This window comes from Electrophorus electricus, chromosome 6, assembly GCF_013358815.1.
Source record: "Electrophorus electricus isolate fEleEle1 chromosome 6, fEleEle1.pri, whole genome shotgun sequence".
Lineage (NCBI taxonomy): Eukaryota > Metazoa > Chordata > Actinopteri > Gymnotiformes > Gymnotidae > Electrophorus > Electrophorus electricus.
This window is the reverse complement of record NC_049540.1, coordinates 15,548,611-15,569,028: the sequence shown is the minus strand read 5'-3', so window position 1 is coordinate 15,569,028 and position 20,418 is coordinate 15,548,611. Positions and strand designations below refer to the sequence as shown.

The 20,418-nt window shown below is 38.5% G+C and overlaps 1 protein-coding gene across 1 annotated transcript in view; it reads right to left on the bottom strand.

Annotated features, from left to right (window-relative positions):
• Window positions 1-19,479: 19,479 nt before the first annotated feature.
• Window positions 19,480-20,418, bottom strand: part of fstl4 (follistatin-like 4) — a 116,818-nt gene continuing 115,879 nt past the window's right edge. The window contains exon 16 of the mRNA XM_027011011.2: window positions 19,480-20,386. Within this exon, the coding sequence (XP_026866812.2) occupies window positions 19,684-20,386 (703 nt within the window). The 3' untranslated portion in view covers window positions 19,480-19,683. The remainder of the gene's footprint in view (window positions 20,387-20,418) is intronic.

The following is a 20,418-nucleotide window of genomic DNA, read 5'->3' as shown; positions in this document are numbered from 1 at the left end:
ACACACACACACACACACACACACACACACACACACACACACACACACACATACATACGTACATACATACATACATACCTATACACACACTCACACATTGTTTTGCATCGGACTAGTGCTGAAGTCAAACCTCACACAAATAAACTATGCACTTCTGTTGCAGTCTTGCACATTATCCTACTTGCTGCTAGAGTACTGTACTAAACCAGCACTGTACTCTGAACTGTTCTGGCTGCTACCGGTGACTGCTATGTTCAGGGTAGCATATCATTGATTCGCTTTACAACTCGCTTTACATATGCTCAGTACTGTGTACTGTACTAAATTGCACTGTCTACTCATTTTGTATTTTGTATTTGTCCTGTCCTGCATTTATTATTGTTTATTTAATGTTTATTTTATGACATTTTGCACTATATTGGACTGTTTGCACTTGTGTAGCATGTTGTCTGTTGCACTGTTGTTTTTATGTTGCACCATGGTCCTGGAGGAACATTGTCTCGTTTTTGTTGTGTACTTGTATATAGCTGAAATGACAATAAAACCTTTTGAACTTGAAGTTGTTGATATTTGGTTTTCTTTCTCTCTGCTGCTTCTTCAAAGCCCTTCTCTCAAAGAACTGTTAGGTCCACCAGAATGATCTTTCCATCAAGTGACAATGTCTGAAGTCATTTGTGGACAGTACCACCTGTGGGAACAGGAGTTTTTTCCCAGGTTGAGTTTTATCTTCCATCCCAAGGTTGACATCAGCAGATTCTGTGTGGCTTATACCTGCTATACAGAATTCTTATACCTGCTTCCGTGTTGAGTTGGTCTTGAGAGTGCCTATATGTCAAAGACAAACTGCAATTGGCAACTTTGAACTCCTCCATAACTGATCACAAAGGGGGCTGAAGCTGTCCAGACCTTATGTAAAGACCGACAGATATAAAACTTGGTGGTACTCCCAGCCATCTACGCAAATGCTTGTTCATCTTCCTCTCCACACCTTCCTCTAATGCTTCCTCCAATGTTTTATCTGTTAGGATATCATACCATTTGCATATTCATTTGATTGGGTTCCCTTGTATGTTTGGTATCACTTCCCCTTGCACAAGTAACTTGAACCTTTGAATTTGTTTACCTTTTGGATAACCAGACACCTTGGTTTATTGGTTTTGAAAGTAATCTCAGCCTAAAAGGCCATGTGGTCAAGCTCTGCTAGGACCCTCTTGTCTGCACGAGTGTTGATGACATGGTAAGGTCATCCATAAAACCACTGATTGCTAGATGATTTCTTCCAGCAGTTTTTGGTCTTCTTGATTCTTGGCTGTCGCTTCAAAACAAACATGATGGTGAAGATGGTAGAACCGGTTACAATTCCTTTCTCAATGGACTGCCACTTTGTTGTAAACTTGGCAGATTGTACTTGTAACCTTATGTCACCAGAGGAACTGGTGATGAGGTCCTTGATGTGATTTGGGATATAGTAGTGGTCCAGAGCAACTTCAATCAACTCGTAGGGAATGGACTGATATACATTAATGCAACTGAGTCAAACAGGTATGAGGAATGAGGATGCCTTTCTTCTTGCTTTTTGTGTCATAACGCCCAATTCCGCATCAAACTACAACACCCAGCAGGCTGTTCATCAACCCAGGACTCTACCAATCATGAACTTCACATCAGATCATCATCACCGGAATAATGAACTCACCTGTGTACTTGATTATTTAAGCCTGTCTCAAACAATTGGACACTGTGAAGTATTGCCTGCAGAGTCCTATGCATGCCGAGTGTTCTTTTGGATTGTTTTTCTGTGTACTGAACTTTGACTTAATGTTTCCCATTTCTGATTTTTGCCTGTCTTTTTACCTGTCCCTTTTGGATTCTGATGCCTGGATTATTGGATGGTCTTTACCTTTTTTTGACACAGACTGTTTTCCCTACTTTTAAGTTACTCCTTTTTTGTGACTGTTTCCACTACCTGTTACCTCAATAAATCCCTGTTTTTTTTATCTGTGAGCATCTGATTTTTTTCCTGGCCAGTAACAGAATACTTTGCCACCATGCAGATGGCAGACTCAAATGCTTTGAAGGAAGATTTGACCAACCAGGATCAACTAATCCACTAACACCACCAGTTGCTTGAGGGTTTTACATGATCAATGGATACTATAGCCAAGCAGCAAGCGGACCAACAAACTCAAATGATGGAACTAGGACAAAGTCTTAGAGAACTTACCTCCTGGCTACAAATGATGACTACTCCTTCTCAGTTCAATCCCACACCTGCACCTAGTACTGCCACGAGCAGTATCCAACCAACCCTCCCTGTGAGTAAACCCCGAAAAATATGATGGCTTCCCAGACAAGTGTCGAGGTTTCTTGTTGCAATGTTCATTGTATTTCAATAGCCTTCCAACTTGTTCCACTCAAAATAAAATTACCTTCATTACCTCTCATCTAACTGACAAAGCTCTTAACTGGGTGACTGCCATCTGGGCTAACGTACAATTGGTGTCTTATGATGATTTTATTGAGCAATTCAAGGCTGTGTTTTATCACCTGCATAAGGGAAGAGCCTGTGGAAAGATACTTACCAAATGACGGCAAGGCAATTGTTCTGTGGCCAACCATGTACGAGAAGTCTGTACAGTCGCTACTGGCAGTGGATGGAATGAGGCGGTGTTGATCATTACTTTCCGGAATGGTCTCAATGTAGAGCTTTTACATGAACTGGCTTGCCGAGATGATGTTAGATTTGAATCGGTTTATAGCTCTTTCTATATGTCTGAATCATTTCATCTAAGAACAAAAACCACCTATAACTAGTAGTTCTTGCCATACTTCATGCTTGACCGAAGAGGAGAGGCGGTGCCGATTCCAAGATGCTCTCTGTTTTTACTATGGATCCTCAGGGATTGTAGTCTTCGACCTAATCAGGCATCGCTGAGCCATAGACAGATCAGACAACCCACATCAGAAAACAAGGTCGAGATCTTGCCACCAAGAATGATCGCTATGTCATTTTTGAAAACTGTTTGTTAGGCCTCCTACACCATCTTCTATGTTTACAGCTTTAGTTGATTCAGGAGCCGCGGGAAACTTCATACATACATGCACGTCTTGCACGGGAATTGGACATCCCAGTGGAGCTATTACCCAAGCCTCGCCTGCCGGCTCTGCATGGATTGCCAGTAGGAGCCGGTTCCATTACACTCCGTACTACACCCATAAAACTTACCACAAGCGCACTCCACTTGGAGATCCATCTCATTTCCAGTCATTTTAGGTCTACCTTGGCTAGAACAACATGACCTAATTATATCATGGTCACGTAACGAAATCACTTAGTGGTCATCTCAATGCCTAAGAAATTGTTTGACATTACCAGTTGTCCAGTTATGTTCCATCACTGTTGAGAGCCCTGCTAATACACAAGCCTTTCCCCCCCCCCTCCGGAATACCAGGATCGCTCTTTAGTCTTTAGTAAGAAAAAAGCAACCCTGTTACCCCCCCCATTACCTCTCATTCTCGTCGCTCTAGAACTATTACAAGAAGCCAAGATCTTCACCAAATTACACCTCCATAGTGCATATAACTTTATAAGGATCAAGAAAGGTGATGAATGGAAAACTGCCTTTATCACCACCAGAGGTCACTATAAGTACAAAGTCATGCCACACGGTCTCAATGTGGCTCCATCTGTCTTTCAGGCTTTTATCAATGATATTCTCTGTGAATACATCAGAAAATTAGTTATCGCTTATATTGATGACATCCTAATCTATTCCTATGACTTTAAAAGCTGCATACAACACGTATGAAAAGTACTGAAGACTCTTCTGGATAACGGGTTATATGTCAAGGGTGAGAAATGTGAATTCCACCTTCCTACCATGACTTTTTTAGGATACATGATCATCCATGGTGGGATCACCATGGATGACAAGAAGATTGAAGCTATCATTCAGTGGCACATTCCAGTCATCTTTAAAAAGCTCCAGTGTTTCTTGGGGTTTGCAAACTTTTACCAACAATTCATACGGAATTTTAGTAGTATTGCAGCCCCTCTCACAGCCCTCCTGAAAAGAGCAACGACCAAGTTATTGTGGAATCAGGAGGCTGACCATGCATTCAGAAAACTGAAAGAAGCTTTTACCACGGGTCCTATACTTGGGCATCCAGATCCTTCCGTTCCCTTTGTCGTGATAGGTTGATGCTTCTATCATCGGGGTAGGAGCTGTACTTTCACATCAACAAGATAAGTCCAAGTTACACCCAGTAGCATATTTTTCCCATAAGTTATCACCAGCGGAACGTAATTACATAATAGGAGAACGTGAATGGTTGGCCATTAAACTGGCCTTAGAAGAGTGGAGGCATTAGTTAGAGGGGGCGAATCATCCCTTTCTTGTTATCACCGACCACAGGAATCTGAAATGCATGCGTACAGCTTAACAACTGAACCGACATCAAGCCCGTTGGTCTCTGTTCTTTTCAAGATTTGATTTTAAGATCATGTACTGTCCCAGGACCTAAATACTAAAGCTGATGCCTTATCCCGCGTTTTCTTGGAGGAGATGACTCTGGAAAAATGGAAACTATCCTTCCTAGCTGGATACACCTGTCATCTATACAATGGGAAATAGATGAGAAAATAAAAAAGGCCATGAAAGTCATCCCAGTCATCCCAAAGGAGTGTCCGTCAGGGAAACAATACGTTCCTACCTTGTGCCATGACCACCTATTGATGTGGGCTCATTCCTCGCTGGTTTCAGGGCATCCTGGGGAGACACGTACTTGACAGCTTCTCGTTAACCAATACTGGTGGGAGACCATGACGGGTGATGTTCATAAATATGTTTCTTCATGTTCAATTTGCAGTCAAAGTAAAACACCTAAGACCCTACTACCTGCAGGAAAGCTCATGCCACTTCCCATACCAGACAGACATCACTTTAGATTTCATTACAGACCTCCCATGTTCCGAAGGTAACACTACACACTTTCTTAAGGAAAGTGTGTAGTCAGTGAATCTAGTAAGCAAATGGAGGATTTTGAGCATGAGATCAGAGATGCAAGTTCTGGCTCTTGGATAGGTGTAAAGGATTCTATAGTGTTATTTGGCTTGGTTGTTCTCATCTCTTTGTAGCTGCCCGAGGTCACATTAATACTCTCAATGTTATCTGTAATGTGCTTAATTTTCTCATGAAAATTCATGAACTCATTAGTACTATGTAATGTTGTGTGTTATCTGAGCATTCGTGTCAGCTTTATTCCTAGTTATTCCTAGCTATTGTACTAAATAGAAATCTAGGGTTATTTTTATTTTCTATTAAGATCGAGAGATAAGCTGTTCGAGTGGCAATAAGTGCTTTTCTATACTTGAGAAGGCTCTCATTACACGCAAGCTGGAAAAGTGCAAGTTTAGTGTGGCACCATTTACGTTCTATTTTTCAAGCATTTTGTTTTCATTTCCGAATGTGATCATTATACCAAGGCACTAATTTTTTTATTTTTAAGTGGCTGTGCAGCAGAATACTGATTCTAAGCATTTGGCCATTTGATCAAGTTCTGTGGGATTTGAAGGATTTGCAATAAATCTAGATGCAGTGGCTATGATTGTGCATCTGGTGTGGTAGCAAGGCAAGGTTACTATATTGTGGCACATATGTAATTCAAATGAAATGAGGGAATGGTCTGAGATGGAATCAGACTGGTTTAGTATGGGGTAGTATGTTCTCTGTCTCCACCATATGTCTGTACTAAATCAAGTGTATGTCTACCAGAGGTGTGGGTTCTCTTATACATTGGGTGAAACCAACTGATTCTAATATAGAATTAAAGGCCGATCACAGAGGGTCCTGGGCACTATCGTATCAAATATTGAAATCACCAACAATAATGGCTCTTTCTACTAGAGTGACTATATTAGAGAGGAAATCTGAAAAGGGTCCTGGTGGCCTGTAGATGCCAATTAATGGAAGAGGCTGGGTGGACTTCTTATTGCTGGCTACATCATTTATGCTAGTAAAAATAATTTTAAAGGACTCGAAATCATCACCAACTTTCTGTTTTATGCCTTATGTGTCAGTATAAATAACTGCAACATTGCCTCCACAGCCAGTTAGACGAGGACGCATTGTCCAGCACCCTGGCCCCAAGTATAAAGCTAACTACTGCTGCTGGTGTCTCTAAAGGCTTAGCTAATTTCCTGTGTCATTAAATAGTCCCCTACAACCAGAGCTCTTTCAACAGGCTTCTCAGTGGGTGCCTTGCTGAGTGGGGCAAACCTGTTGGACATGTGAATGGGAGAGGTGTACTGCTCCCGTAGGTGAGCTGAAGCTCTGCTATTTCATCATAACGTCACCCATTTGCCCCACTGCTAGGGCTGTAGTGCCAGAGTTGAGCACTTGTTAACTTCGCCTAAGGCATCCAGAGCTTGTACTTATAATTCCTCAATAGGTCTAACACTTCCTCTGCACCTCTAGCACTAGAATATTCTCCATCACACTGAAGAATGGAAGCGAAAAATGTTAACGTTACTTACATTTGTACATAATTATTTGGCTGTAGTTTTTCATGATAAATTAGACTTCAATGTCTGAAACTGAGAGAAGGAGCCGCCACAGAGCCTTGATTAAGCCTTTTCTACTGTCCTGTTTGAGCCTTCTCTACCGTATCACTGTCCTGGTCATTGCTGTTGATTCTGTCCTGGTGAGGCTCTCTTCCTTGCCCCTTCCCATGAGACTCTGGGGTTACTTTCTGAATTTTCTTGGTGTCCTCTTGTGAGTGCTACACCAGAAGTCACTAGCCTGTGTTGCCCAGCTGTCTTTCCAGCATCACTGATCTTTCAGACATGTCTGGTCTTGATTTCCAGCATACTTTATGTTGAGTAATGTGTGGCAACAATTATTAGCTACTTTTATTAGCTATTAACATCTTTTATCTATTGTTATCTGGCAGAGAGCATTCTTGTGAATTCAGTCAGGACTTGTAACAACCATGCAATTGACCACTCCCACCCCAGTATAAGGCTAGAAAAAACACAGATGTGTTACATACCAACACCTTCCCAAAACCAATCATCTTTTATGTTATTAGCTGGCAAAGAACATTCCTGTGAATGACCATTCAGTCAGAACTTGTGACCACTGTGTAGTTACTAACATCTCTGCAACCCAGCCGGACAGGTAGCCTGGATATAAATTATACCCTTTGAGGTAAACAGGTGTCAAAGTACACAATGTGGTTGCTGTGAACACATGGGAGGTCCACTGATTACATCAAATATCATCACAGGGGTTAAGTCATGAACGATCAAAATTGTCAGTTTATAAAAATGGTCTTCAATGTTCTGTCTAATGCATAATACAATATTTAAAAAGCCAAGACAAATATCCGCTATATCTGTAAATAGAAAACGTCTTTTAAAACACACTTATTGGCTTATCAAGGGAGCAGACCTTCAAATATGCCAAGAAAGGAAGAAACAAAGACAATGTGAGATTTGGCCTTGAACTTTCACAATTTCACCTGCCAAATAACTCCCTGTGCCAATATCACAAACCCACCACTGATATTGCTTCTGTTTTTGTCTCATCTGAACAGTTTCACTTAATGATCCACTTAACGTCAATTGAACTTTTTATCAAAGCTCTATTTTTTTTCTGAAAAACTCAAAATAGATATAATAGCTTGTTGGAACTGAGTTAGCATTGTATTTTTAAAGACTTGGTGACCCTAGAATGCAAACAACACTAACAGTCCACTGTGATCCTCAGTTATGTCCTCTTCCAGACAGGTAGATCACAGTTGTTTGAAACTTTATTAATTATTGCCCTAGGTGTGAAGTGACATTTTATAGCTGTTTCCTGATTTATTAACATAAGGATCTTTTAATCTTGTTTTTTATATATATACTCTTATCCTTCCCTTGCTGATGAATGACTAAAGGTGCTTGCCGTGTTTCGGCAAATATTTATATACCAGTGAAACAGATTACATTTCTATCTACTGTATATATTTTTTAAAAATGATCCTAATATCATCCTAGTGACATATTTTTGTTTTATAATATATATACGTAAGCACATTTCTCATTATGAAGTACATTTAAAGCAAGGAGTGTTTGCCATAGTGCTATATAGACAGTATTTTAGTATGCAACTAACTTTTCATGTCAATCAATTATTGGCATCCTCTTGTTCCTTTGGGTTCCCTTTCTTAGGTAGGACATGGTTGGTTTTGTTTCTTTTTATGTTTTAATCCTCTGTCCTTTTTGTGGTACTGTCTGGCCTTCCCCAGAGCTATCAGTGCTGAACTTGTGTTCTTGTATTCTTGTTGTGGCTTATTCCTCCTTGGTGTGCTGTCCAAGCCTCTCCCCTCTTTTCTTTTTTCTCCTATTTCCTTAAATACTGTTTTTGTAACAAGCATCAGTAGAACTAAATCTGACATACAGTATAGCCCTTCCCCATAATTATATGAAAAGACAAAAGATTGCTCCATTCAGTCTTTATTATTTGTAAATCAGTATGCTCTTAATATTTATCCCTTCGGGCTAATAACAGCTTTAAATCTGTATCTACCAGCTGTGCATTCAAGCAAATTCACAGAATGACTAAATGTACTTGAATTAAGAGTTTTATCTTTTATCCAGAAAAGGTGAACTTTTTAAATTATTCACTGGTATTACAGTTCTAAGCCTAATGTGTCCTTGAAAGAGACCATTAGTTATCTAATAGTAGCTGACCATGGTTCTCCTTGCCTATTTAATGTACTTGAATTGAATGCAGTTTTTGATACCATTGACTGTCATCCTTTTACAATCCATGCAGCAAATGGTGCTTTCAGGTTTTGTATTACACTGACTCAGTTCCTGTTTGACTGGGCATAAGGAATGTTTAACTATGGGTAGATATTCTGAGTATATAGTGCTAATACTTCACTTGAATCTCTTGCAAAATCACATGCTGAGAAATTCCATCAAGTCTTTGAGAACGGTGTAAACAAATGCCATGGTGTTACACAGAGTACTGGAAATAATTGTATTTTGTAATCCAGACAAATCTGATGACTTCTAAGGTCATTTCTGCTGCAAGATAGTGTAGTGTCTGTTGTTTTCCTTAAGGACACCCTCTGAAGTGTTCTATATAGAATTGTGATGTGGTAATGTGTGGTGTGTGGCCAGAGCAATGTATAAATGTCAATATTTTTCCTCTAATTACATTTTTTTTTGGGGGGAAAGGTTAGTTTCCTTAGGTTTGTTTTCAGTGGAAATTTGATAAACACCACCAATTTTTTTCATAGTCTACTGTTAATCTTTATCAGTACTTCTGGAGAGTACTGTGCATTGTGAAATGATGAGCTGCCATGCCACTATTCATAACAGATTTGATGATTTAATGTCTAGATTGCTAGAAGTAAAACTCAGTTGATTTGCACTATTTGTTAAAATGAATTTCATTTCAATAAAATGAATTTTTGCTTGCCTCTATTTCTTTCAATCTTATCATATGAAAACAGACCATTATCGTTAACCTAAGATGTTTTGGACATTTGTAACATAATGGTAATTTATACTGGCAGATGGTTTGTTTCTGCATTTACTGTATGCTTCTGTAATAATGAACAATCCACACTATAATGATGAATGAGTCTCTTAAACCTCCCACCCCCTACTGTGCAGCTGTTCTTTGATGCCTTTCTCCAACACTTCATCACATTCTCACACCCTCATAGTTTTCCTACACTAATTAATTGAATCTGACAATTTGCTGTAAGTGGTTGACAGCTCCTGTCCTACATGCTCTCCTTATTCATTTTTATTTTAGGAGAGGAGCTAATCATGCATCAAGTCATGTCCTTGCAACTTGCCACTGCCAAAGTGGATGAAAAGGTCAAGATTTTCCCATCTGCGGTGCCTTGTGCTGGGACATTCTGCCATGATTACTCCAGCCAGTTCCAGGATGGGGTTCCAGTTACTCAGCTCATCAGCAGGCTTACTGCACTCCTTTGCCTTATCCTTCCCCGTTCGTAAGACCTGGTAGATGGTGAATGCCAAGCTGTCAAACCAGCCCAGGCACATAAACACCACATTCTCCTAAGGGACAGTTGGCCACCACATCTGGTCTTGTTAACATGTGCTTTGTTAATATTACTTCATACTCATTTTTCTGTGCCATTTTCATTCCAAGAAGCCCATTTTAGATTGGAAATTGGTTTTTCAGGACTCTAACATGCTCATTTAGAAGGTACAATATGCATCATTACAGACCAAGCATTGTTCAGAAATATGTCGTAGTATTAGCAAACACACTATTACCACAAACATTAGGAATTTCTAGAGATCCAAATATTGCTGGATGACGTTTTATGCCACATAACAAAGAAAACTAATATTATAATATAATATTATATTTTTGTGGCTTCTTATGGTTAGAGTGACTTAAGAACCCTGTGTGCATTAAGAACATTAGCTTGTAACACTACATCTTTTTATTTTAAGATGTGTTTTTATTAGTGTTCGCAAGTAAAACATTTGCATATTTTGTTTAAGGAAACATTTTTAAACAGAAGACTTGCATTTTAAAAGTTATTGCAATAGCCTTATATCATCTAGCTATAAATCAAATATCAAAAGGAAAGCTCCTGCTCACATTACAACTACTTAAACTTCGCAATTGTAAAGCGAGCGTATTTTAGCTGTTAGCCAGAACCACCACTAAAACGCATAGCTAACCAAGTTAGCGTTACTAATCTACACGTTAGCAACGTGCTAGCTAAACAAGTTAGATAAAGCTAGCGAGTTAGCGAACGCTAGCTAGCGCAATTCTCCAGAACAACCACCAAGTTAGCTACATAACAAGCCGTTAGCGAGCTAACTAGCGAACTAAGTTAATGTTAACAGTTAACTAGGGCAAACCTAGGTTTCACTAGCTTAGCTCGTTCACTGGTACTGTAAATGAAAAAACTACCACAAAATACATAATATACAACTTGCCATCTTAGCAAGCTACTAAGCAACTTGCATCTTCTCCAGCAACATGCATATTCTCCCTAAAGGATTTTGAAGTTGAATTAGCTAAAGGTGTAGATTTGGGTGTCCATGGCATTGAGAATTATGGCAAACTTGGATGTTGTGATGCTGTCACTTCTACTTGCTTTTGTCACTCAAACTTCTTCACTGAGATCGGTGGCAAGCTGATGTTCTACTCCTAATACCATGTTGTTATTGAGCCTCCAGCCGTCTCAGCTGCTATGATTCCTCCCACCACCCCCTGCTGTAGCCCACCACACCTCCACCCCAGCCAGCTACTTCTCTTTTGCACTTGACAGAGGATCACATAGAAGATGGGTTTCAGACAAACGCAAATCAGACTAGACATTCATTGCTTATTTCTTTATTTTTATTATTATTATTTTATTATTATTTTTCTCTGACTACTTATTCTGTTCTTTATTGTTTATATTGTTACTATTGTAGTGTCTGTGTCGGCCAGAGGGTAATGGGCCCCCTCTTTGAGTCTTGGTTCCTCCCAAGGTTTCTTCCTCATGCTCTAAGGAGTTTTTCCTTGCCACTGTAGCCTTTGGCTTGCTCCCTGGGGGCTTGGACTTGAACATGTGTAAAGCTGCTTTGTGACAATGGCTGTTGTAAAGACTGTTATATAAATAAATTTGACCAGAGCAAAATGCGATGCATACATTTTGCGGTTTTTGATCCCATTCCTCCGTACAAAACAGCTTTATCTGACTTATGTTGATAGGTTTCCTCCCATAAACTGCTTGCTTCCACAACAAGGTCAGGACTTTGACTTGGTCATTCCAAAATCTTAACTGTATCCTTCTTTTACCATTCTTTGGTAGATGAGTTGTGTGCTTAGGTTTGTTGTCTTACTGACATTCAGCTCACAGATAGATGGCCTGACAATATCCTTTAGTATTTGCTGGTATAATTTGAGATGCATTGTTTAAGCAAGCCATCAAATGCCTCAAAACAGGCCAAAACCATAATACTACCATACCATAATACTGTGTTTCACAGAAGGGAAGAGGTTTTTATGCTGGAATGCAGTATTTTCATTTTTCCAAATATAATGCTTCTCATTAAAACCAAAAAATATCTTTTTTATTTCCTATAGCCTTCTGGCTTGTCCACGTGATTTTTACCAAACTAGACAGGCAGCAATGTTCTTTTTGGAGAAAAGCGGCTTTCTACTTACAACCCTGCCATGCACACAGTTGTGTTCTCCTGTTGGTGGACTCATGAACATCAACCTTAGCCAATACAGAAAAGCCTTCAGTTGCTTAGAAGTTATCTTGGTTTCCTTTGTGACCTTTGCGGACTATTACACACCTTGACTGTGATGAGTTCCAGTCAGAAGACAGTGACAAGTGGTTTTGTTCCAGGCATACAGTAACTACACAAGGTGGGAGAGGTGTACAATAATAAATAGCATTCATTAAAGCTGTGAATTACTGAGTGATGAAAACCAATTATTCCTGCTGATGAAGACCGTCATGGCTCACAATGGCAATAGAATGAGTCCTAAAATTACCACTCTGCTTAGTGTTATGACATATTTTCTGCTGCTTTCAAAAATCAAACACTTATCAAAGACCCCTGCAGAAACAGGAAAAACTGAAAGAATTTTTACTGATGTAGCATTTGCATCTAATTACATATCAATATTTGGCAAAAACAATCTATCAAAATGAAGGGAATTTTTCATCTATAATATCTCAGAGTAATGACTAAGTTATTTTACAGAAGCTTGTTCATTAGCACCCCCCTCTTCTCATTGCCACTCACTACATGCTGTCACATCCAGGTTGAAAAAGCAAATATGCTTCACATTGATTGCTTGGACCAGGTCTCCATGGTCTGTGACTCTTGCATCCAAAGCAGTTAGTTTTTTTGTCCAGAGCATGACAGTGAAAGAAAATAATCATCAGCTAGAAAAAGGCTGTCAATTAAATGCATGGATTAGAGAACATTTATCAATACTGATTTCACAAATTCTGGCTAAGGTCTGAATGCTGGTGCACTCCCCACCAACCAATAACATTGACTCTAACCTAGGGAGTACATGAACTAACATTAAAGGGGTTATCAAACCACCAACTTCTGTGCAGGAACCAAGCATCAGACAAGATTATCAGATAACCACTGTCAAGGACATCTGTTCTGCTGATAGAATGTCTATCAAAAATTAGTTTTCACTTGGTTTTTGTAAATAAATTTTAAAAAGCACTTCTAGTTCTAACCGAGCTACACCGGTTCTATGAGGAGTAAAAATTTCCAGTGAATTTCTTTGGGAAACTTGTGGAAAGCTACCCCAAGAATTTGAAGTTGAGCTATTAAAAGACAATGCCACCAAATACTTGCAATGCGAGGTGGCCCGAGTGCTGCAGGGCGAGGGGCAGGACGCACAGACTCCAACGTCTCAAACATACATTTATTCAAACACAAAGACAACGGCACTCACGTGTTAAAAACAAAGGATACGAACATGAAATGAGTAACATTAAACGAACACGATAAATACATCTAACAATGACGAGTATGACATTTAACATTATTAACAACAACACACCACATAGAAATGTTACGGCAACAATGACCAACGATGCTGCATTCCCTGATATGGGTTTAAATACACAGACAAACGAGGTACAGGTATGTGCAGGCGTGGCCACAAACAAGGGTCCTCCTAATGCATGTGGTTGGCCAAACCACATGCCTCACGGGTGGCGAGCGTTCTGTGACAATACTAATGAAGTGTATGTTTGACCCACTGAAAATCTATACTAAGTAAATCCTGAAATAAATCTCTTGGCTGTCTTTGGGAACTACTTTTTATGAAAATGAAATGCATAATTTCCACAACACAGGAAACATATCATAACTTGAAATTTGTTATTTCATGTAAATAAAAATAGACTGCACTTGAAGTTGTCTCCTGAGCAAGATTGTTCACCTATTAAATGAATAGCAATATAAGGATTGCTGCAATTCAGTCTTTGATATGTTCTGTTTTAAGATATGTTCTGTTGGATCCTAGTGCCACTTGCATACTGAGGTGGTTTGTTTAATCCAAAATCACTCTCTGCATGTGTGTCTCATATTGAAAACGCAAGTCTATCAGGTATCATATTAGAAAACATAAGTCATGAACAAGTTCGTGTGACGGTGGTGGCACAGAAGACGTGAGAGGCGAAGATGAGCTAACGTGCTCTTTATTTTCCATGACATAGGCGTGTCCTTCTCAGTGGTAGACTGGCCAACCGTGACAGTTTGAACTAATTTTGTGGCTCATTTTATTATGAGGTGGTTTATTATGATGTTTTCTAGCTGGTGCTTCTTGTTATGGACTGTTAAAGTTTCAGTTTTATGTGCCTTTACATCTTGTGCTGAATGATGTCCTGCTTTCTTGATTTGCATCACCTTACAGGCCCTAGTTGGGCTGTCTTGCTGTCTTTGTGTTTTTTGGACTGGTGAATAAATGGTGCTGGAGGTTACCTTTTTTTTGGGGGGGGGGGGGGGGGGGGTTTGTAGCTTTGTAGCCTTTTGGAAAACTGCTGTGAATGCAAGATACTAGTGTTTTTAAAGCATTTCAGTGAGGATTGAGGCTCTATTTCTTGTTTTATTTACTAGGTGCTTGTTGTGATTGATATGCCTAATATCAATTTATGTTTTGAATGTTTTCCCCCAAAAGAACTTGTCAAAACATATGGTTTCATGGGTGTTATATTGAAACAGAAAACTTGTGAACTGCATAGATTTTCCAGGACAAAAGGGAAAAAAGTTCCCAGATTGCACATTTTTAATGGTGAATTGTAGTCTGTGATTTACACACATTATGTGGAGTAGGAGTTCTATACAATTCATGATAACATAGTGCTTTCCTTTACTGTATCTTGCTCTATGAAAATTGCACAAAACAGTTAATTTCTGACATTACTAAAATAATTCATTAGGATATCCATATAGAATATGTATTAAAATAAATAACATGATTTGTTTTATTGATGGCTATATAACTGAATATACTTCTGAGGTAGATTTGCAAAGTCATACTAGTGGGATTAAAACCTGGGACAACTCTTTCTCAATGTACCTTTGTGTTGACTGTTTGGAATGCACTTTCTACTAATATTTACCCCTACCAGCTAATAGGATTTATTCAGATACAATACAGCAAAGGAAAATATGACTTTATCACATATGTATAATACCAAAATAACATATGAACCATCACAAAATTACATGGTTTCAGTTCAATTACATTCTTTGCAAAAACAAAAACAAACAAACAAACAAACAAACAAAAAAAGCAAGCACTTCTAAAACACAATCACCGATTGCTGAATTATTTTATTCTGCTCACATACTTGGAAATTATTCATGCTCATGGAAAGTTTCTGTTGTGTAAACTTGCCCCAGGTTGCAAAACTATTCATTTCAAAGTGCTAAGATGTCCTCACCCCTTAGGATGAAAAAACAAAATATGTATGGAACCATTCTTTCTGTAGTTAGGCTATCATTGTGGTGTAGCAGAAAAATTGCAGTAAAAATCCTCCAGCATTGGATGGTCCAGCATCCAAAAATACCCTGCCAACAGTGATGTTGTGGTCAGAAAGCAACCACTGATAAATAGCAGTAGGTTGGCTGTGTGTAGCAGAGGATTGCTAACTGTAACCCTGGATGGGTTTGGCATGGCAAACCATTCTCAGGTCAGCAGTGACATCACCACCTGTAAAACTCCAGAAACACTGCTCATAAGCTAAAAGCAGCACAACACATTACCATGACACTACCACTTAAGTCTTACATCATGTATGTTTTGAGAGTGGAATATCATCCAGGTGGTTTGCTGTGGAAAGAGACTATCTGGTGTTAAAAGAAATAAGGTGATGGTGAGGGACTGACAAATTGAGGAACAAGTACAATTACAGTCTGTAACGGCACACAGACATATAATGCACCTATATGACAGGTTTACCTCTAAAGAAACACTGACTATAGGTGCAATGTAGGAGTTCATAATAAACTAACAAGTGAGGGTATATATATATATATATATATATATATATATATATATATATATATATATATATATAGAGAGAGAGAGAGAGAGAGAGAGAGAGAGAGAGAGAGAGAGAGAGAGAGAGAGAGAGAGAGAGAGAGGCTTGGTATCATTCCCAGTGGCATCACAGTGCCATCCTAACACTTTGTGGTGTTTTAATGGGTAGTGCATGTTAAAAAGTGAAAGATGCCCTACCACAGCAGATGAAAAGTAGTCTCCAAGGTTCAGTTCAGCAAAAGGTTTATTAACAAATATGCTCAAAAAAGAGTCAGTGAAAAGAAAAAGATGTGTAAAGTTGAGTTTAAAATGGAGCAGTAAACAACTCTCAAGAGTGATTCCCAAGAGAGAATATTCCATATAAGCAGTCACTCAATGTAAACAGCAACAGGTTATATGAATTAAAGAAATAGGAAGTTATAGCAATTAAAGTCTGTTGGCTGCAAAGCCACATAGGACTCACATACACATCCACCACCACCAAGCCCAACTGCACTTTACTCAGCGTGTTTATACCCATAACCCCGCCTCTCTAGGGTCTGTTATGTTCTGTTACATCCACAGGTGTTAGAAGTAGAGACAGTTTAAAGGTTCTTTTTAGGCATGCCTTAGAAAAAACACAAACATACAATCAACATATCATGAGCATTAAAATAACTTCACCTGTTAGTATATAGGTTTTGTCATAGTTAGATCTTGTGCATACAATCCTTTCTGTTTACAGGTTCCACTGCATTTCAGGACAGCTGTGGTACCACCCAGACTACTTAAGGATCCCTCATTCCTTTGGACAACATGGTCTGTGGATGCATTACACTGTCCTGGTGATGAGACTGGTCCTCTAGCCTTATAAATATATAGTAAGTCTTATTATTTGGTAATATTTTAGTGGCTTACTAATAATATGCTACAGTACATAGTATAGTACAAAACCATATTAAACATATTACACTTGCCTTTTAATGTCAAACAAATTAAATGTATTGATGTTAAATAAGCTGTACATCCAAACATCTGCTCCAACAAAAGTATAGTGTCTATTTGGGCTACAATGGAAAGAAAACATTTGTCATTTTATTTTTTGATGGACAGCTCAATAGCAGTTTACTGTACCAGATTAGTCACTGCATAAACAAATTGCAATTTAAATAGAAGTAAATATTATGAAAAGTAAATCTGTCATCATCTAAGATATTTTGCATGACACCTTCAGTCTGATTATGGAAGGAGCCTGTGAAAAATGCTTTTTATTTACATGGTGACTAAATAGGATAGCTAGCACATATGCAAAACAAAACTCCTGTTGTAGAACAAGGCTCTGAAACTGCAGTAGGCTTAGAGAATAAATATGTAGTGAAGACAAATGAACAAAGTTAAATAAAACATGAGGAGAGAAGAAATCCATAGTTCCTGTCTGTATATGTAAAAGTCAGGCTGACATTTCAACATAACATTGCACCTTAAAACAGCATATAAGGTATATATTAGGAAGATTATGCAAAGGACATTACTATATAGGCTACACCATGTTTTGCCCTTGAAACACATGAGCAGCTAATTAGTGTTCTTTCTGAATGCTGGACTTAGCCTGATGTTGCACCAACGCAATTCCATTTTTACCATTCAAAGTAATTAATTACTTAACACAGCCACAATTATTATTATTGTTTTATTCATTTTTTACAAACCATTCTGTCAAAGTAGAACACACAAAACTGAAATCTGTACATTTCAGTGTTCTAACAAGAACTATAGAATTACAACAGTGACTCTAATGTCTACCACACTGACTTGGTTCTGTTTAAGTTCTGGTTGGGTTTCATGTCAGGTCCACGTTTTTTAACAGAGATATGTGAATTATACATTTAAAGGATGCAAAATCAAACGCATACACAGGAAATGAACGGAAATAAAGTAAATTTGAGCTTACCTGAATAAGATTGGTAAACTAAAATTTAGTATTGAGTTTTGTGATTCTCCAGAGGATCTGCATTTGGTATGCCATGCTCAAAAATGCTCAAATTGACATATACCATATAGATGTGCCATAAAATGTTAACTTCAGTCTAATCCCACGGGCTGTCTTGAATTCTAATAAACCTATATCTTATACTGTACATCTGACTAGGGTTCATCTTAGCAACTTGCACAAAAACTGTTAGATCTAGTTAATATTTTCTAAATTTGTCTTAGTTTACATCAGTGCAACAGTGGTCTAAAAAATATTTTTGCCCTTGAATAACGTTATTAAATTATTAAATTAATAAAGATGTAAAATGTAGGAAAACTTCCCAAATGGCACATAGTGTTATTACACAGTTGGGCTGGTTCTAATTTTTGCAGATTTTTTTTGTAGGATTTAGCAAAGGTCCAAGGCATTTCTATATAAAGTCAGCCAGTAACTACGGCTACAGTAAATAAGTCATTTTACTCAACTTAACAAATTGTGATCACATCTTTTGTAACTTGACAACAGACAAAAACATATTTCATGTTGTTTTAAACTGTTTTACATGTTAATAAATTCAGCCTAAATCATATTGAAGTTTTATTTAATATATATTTTTTTTAATTCTGCATTTCTTATACACTTTTTTTAAATTAACATTTTCTGTAGCATGTTTAATAAAAATTTGATCATCAATGATAGGGTATAAAGGCATACATTTACTTTTAGTATCAGGTATCCTGATATACTCATATCAGGTGTTTTAGCAACAAAAGCATTCTCAGGGTCACTTGAAAGTACATAAGTAAAATGAAAAAGAATAAAAACAAACTGTTATGAACAATAGGAGATTAATACATAATTTTTGGCATGTCATTGGTGTATCAGTTATTAAAATGTTATAGAGCTTGTGGGGCATGTAAGGAAGGTTTTCACATTATAGTTCACATATAGACCAAAAAATGTTCCCATATGCTTTTGCTTAAGTCGACCATTTAATGAATGAATAATCAACAGAACTCTGACAAAGGTTAACAGACTAAACAAAAGGTTGACAGACTGTTCAACAAACCATTAATTCAAACCTTGTACAGAAACATTTCGACGAGGCAGACAAACACTATAATGTTCACTAGCAAGAGACAATTTTAAAAGTCAGATATTTTTTGACAGACATAATCCTTATAATAATTATATGCAGCATTGGTGAAGTACAGACCTCCTGAAAAAAAAAAAGCTGAAATCTAAAGAAATAAATATTAGCTCTGTGCATAGTTCCTTTTCAAAGGTTGTCATCTATTCTTTCTTCTTTTGCTTAACTTACTATATTAGTAGTGTTACAAGAAGTGCAAAAAATGTACAATTCCTGGAGGGTGAGTGCTCATAGATCACTGTTGCACTGAAGGGCATCATCAATCCCTCTTTACGTAGGTTTTCCTAATAGTCATCATTTACTTAATGTGTGTGTGTGTGTGTGTGTGTGTGTGTGTGTGAATGTGCATGCATTTGTGTGTCTATGTGTGTATACAATTATTACAATAACCCGTGTGTGTTCCTCTCGCTCAGTCCTGGGGTTGAGTCCACTTGTGTCCATTGAAAAGTTATGGCAGCGTCAGCCAATCAGGCTGACGCCGTTCAGCACAGAACCGGCCAGCAGTCTGTGGCTCATACCTCTCCAACCCAGACCACTGTGTTTCCTCTCTTGATGTCTGACACCTCACAGTGAAGGCTGCTCTGTCTACCATCCAGAACAAACAGTGACTGGGCTGCTGGTGTGACCAAGTACTGTCCAAACAGACCACTGGAGACCACCACCCTGTTGACATCACCCCAGGGCCAGTGGCTGGATGAAAGGGGCTCTTTGAGATTCCTGAGAAGCTCGCTTCTCCCCGTGGATAGGTCGGAGATGAGCAGGTCAGAACCCAGAGCTGAGGAGGCAACTGCCACATACTGGTTTGACTCTGTGAATGATGGCTGAAAAACCAAGTCTGATATAGGAGCTGAGATGTTCAGCTCATGTTTTAACTGAAGTTCTCCCTGGAATGAGATGGTCTGAACTTTAAGTTTTTTGCTCTGATTGTCTGGTGTCACCACATAACGGCCATCAGGTGACACAAAGGGACTTCCGGTGACACCATTGTTTGGTCCAATGACAGCATCAGTAACACTGTCAATAAGGAGCTGTGGGCTGGGGCTGGAGTGGTTCTTTCCTTGGCATTGGATAAAGTAGTAGCCGCTCAAGTGAGTGTAGGCCATTCTTACTGGCACACAACTATAATTCTTCAAACTGATGGTCTTGATGCAATGGAAGGTCTCCAGGTCAATTTTATGCACAGCAGGCTCCACTTTCAAGAAGACAAACCCAAACCTGAGGTGACAATGGTCAAAAAAAGGTTAATA